Below are 2,117 nucleotides of genomic sequence, written 5' to 3'. Positions count from 1 at the left end.
GTACGCGCGCGAGCTGTTTGATTTTTGCCTGTCTCGATCTACCACTAGCGGCATCATTCGTACTCGTGGTGAATTTAATTTAATTTGTGGCTCATCTCATATGATCTCTTGGATCCTAGGATTCTAGCTAGTCCTTCGTCTTTATTTCTGTTCACCTAGAGAACGATGGGGTGTGGTACTAGATTTGGATACGAGTTGTCCTTGCCATGTTAACTAGCCAGATGGTTTATTTTCGAAATTATATTCATGTCGACCTCTGTGAACGTAGATTTATCTTCTCTATTCTACTATATACCAAGTTTGAATTGCTGAGTTTGCGGATAGAGATTTATAGCATATAAACGAAAGCAATACGAAATAAAGCATCTGCTGCCAATTTAGATGCCGGCGTAGATCATGCTTTTTGACTAGATCGATGCATTATTGTGTGGCAACCCTGATTGAAGTGTGCCTGTCGTCGTTTCATCTGTATGTTCCAGTAGAAAATATTCTGGAAAATGAAAACTGCATATTGTTCAAATTACCTCGTCAATGTACAGAACTGTAGTTTTAAATGATTGCTCAGGACTGGGCTTTATGTCTAAGCAATGTGTGGTGATGCAGTAGATTTCTGTTCCTCGCTTCTACTGTTTTATTGATGATATGTAACGGGTTCTTCCTTCTACTACGTACCTGTTGGAATTGTTGGTGTCTTTTCTGTAAGTGTATTATTATTGTATAGCCTGAATAAACCTTGATCAATAAAGAATTTTTGTCTAATAACAAAATTGGTGTTGTCTGGTGTGTGGTCATTCAGGATGCTGATCTATGTGAGGAGCCCCACCGGCAGGAAAATATGCCTCAGGGTCCAGCCATCAGATACCCTGAATACTATTAAGGCAAAGATTCTGGAACACCACCACCTTGTCTTTGATGGAGTGCAGCTAGAGGACAACCTTACATTGGCTGATTACGGCATCGTGCATCAATCCACAATTGACATGCAAGAAAAGATGCAGATCTATGTAAAGACGAAAGTAGGTAGGACCATCACTCTTGAGGTTGACAGCTTAAATACTATTGACGAAGTGAAGACCAAGATTGAAGATTTTGAGGGATTACCCAAGGGTCAGCAGTGCCTCATCTTTGCCAACGAAGAGCTGGAAGACAACAGCACATTGGCGGACCACAACATTTGCGAGGAGTCCACCCTTCTCCTTGTCCTCTATCCATTTCCAAAAGGTACTATGCGGATCTTGGCGATGAAATTAGATGGAAATAGGATACCTCTTGAGGTCGGGAGCTCAGATACCATCGAGACTGTCAAGGTGAAGATCTATGAGAAAGATGGCACTCGCCCCATACAACAACGCATCATCTTTGCTGGCAAGCTGCTGGAGGACAGACGCACTCTGGGGGACTATAACATCCAGAATGACTCTACCATTCATGTCTTGCTCTGCCAATGTGGTTGTTGAGATGGATGCCATGCGAGTATCCTTTTTGCTGCAGTCTTGTTTATTTCCATGGCAGTAGTGGTGTGTTATTATCAGTAAACTGTCATTGTAGCGTGTCATCAGTAAAACTTCCATTGTAGCATGTCAAATTTTTAATGTTTGAGACCTTATATCAGGAGTGGTCCCTGGGTCTGTCTTGGCATCAGTTGGTTGAGAAATACAGAGATGCGCCTCTAAGGGCAAATATAATTAAATCGGTGTTCAACGTGAGCGATAGAATTCCATGGTCGGTTCTCTTCTGCTTTATGGGTGAGTTGGAGACAAATTCCAAGGCCATTGGAATGCATGCCAGTATCACTTGACTGAAAAAGGTGAGTACTCTTTGGCATTCTGCATAGTATGAAAGAAAACTAAGCAAATAGAACCCCCCATTTGCTTGAGAGGACTGCGGACTGCCGGTCTCCTAACCTCCGGGTTGACTTGACCCCGGCCATCTGCAGTGACGCAGCATAGCCATCAACTCCCCAGTCCCCGCCCAATGCGACGTCTTGAGCTTCTTCTTCCTGCAAACTCCTTCCTGCTGCGCGTCCAGTTTCGTCCGTTGTGGGTACGTGTAGCTCTGACCGGACAAGTTTATGCCGATTTTTTTTGAAACTAAGCCCGTGTTTGGTTACAAAAATC

At 43.4% G+C, this 2,117-nt stretch overlaps 1 protein-coding gene across 1 annotated transcript; it reads left to right on the top strand.

The window, feature by feature from the left end:
* The first annotated feature begins 797 nt into the window (after positions 1–797).
* On the top strand, positions 798–1,457 carry LOC120679771 (polyubiquitin-like). Its single transcript, XM_039961427.1, has one exon. It carries the CDS (start codon positions 798–800, stop codon positions 1,455–1,457), a length of 660 nt encoding a protein of 219 aa, XP_039817361.1.
* Positions 1,458–2,117: the final 660 nt, after the last annotated feature.

The sequence above is a fragment of the Panicum virgatum genome, chromosome 6N (assembly GCF_016808335.1).
Source record: "Panicum virgatum strain AP13 chromosome 6N, P.virgatum_v5, whole genome shotgun sequence".
NCBI lineage: Eukaryota > Viridiplantae > Streptophyta > Magnoliopsida > Poales > Poaceae > Panicum > Panicum virgatum.
The sequence above is the reverse complement of the archived record's forward strand: the minus strand, read 5'-3'. Positions and strand labels throughout refer to the sequence as shown.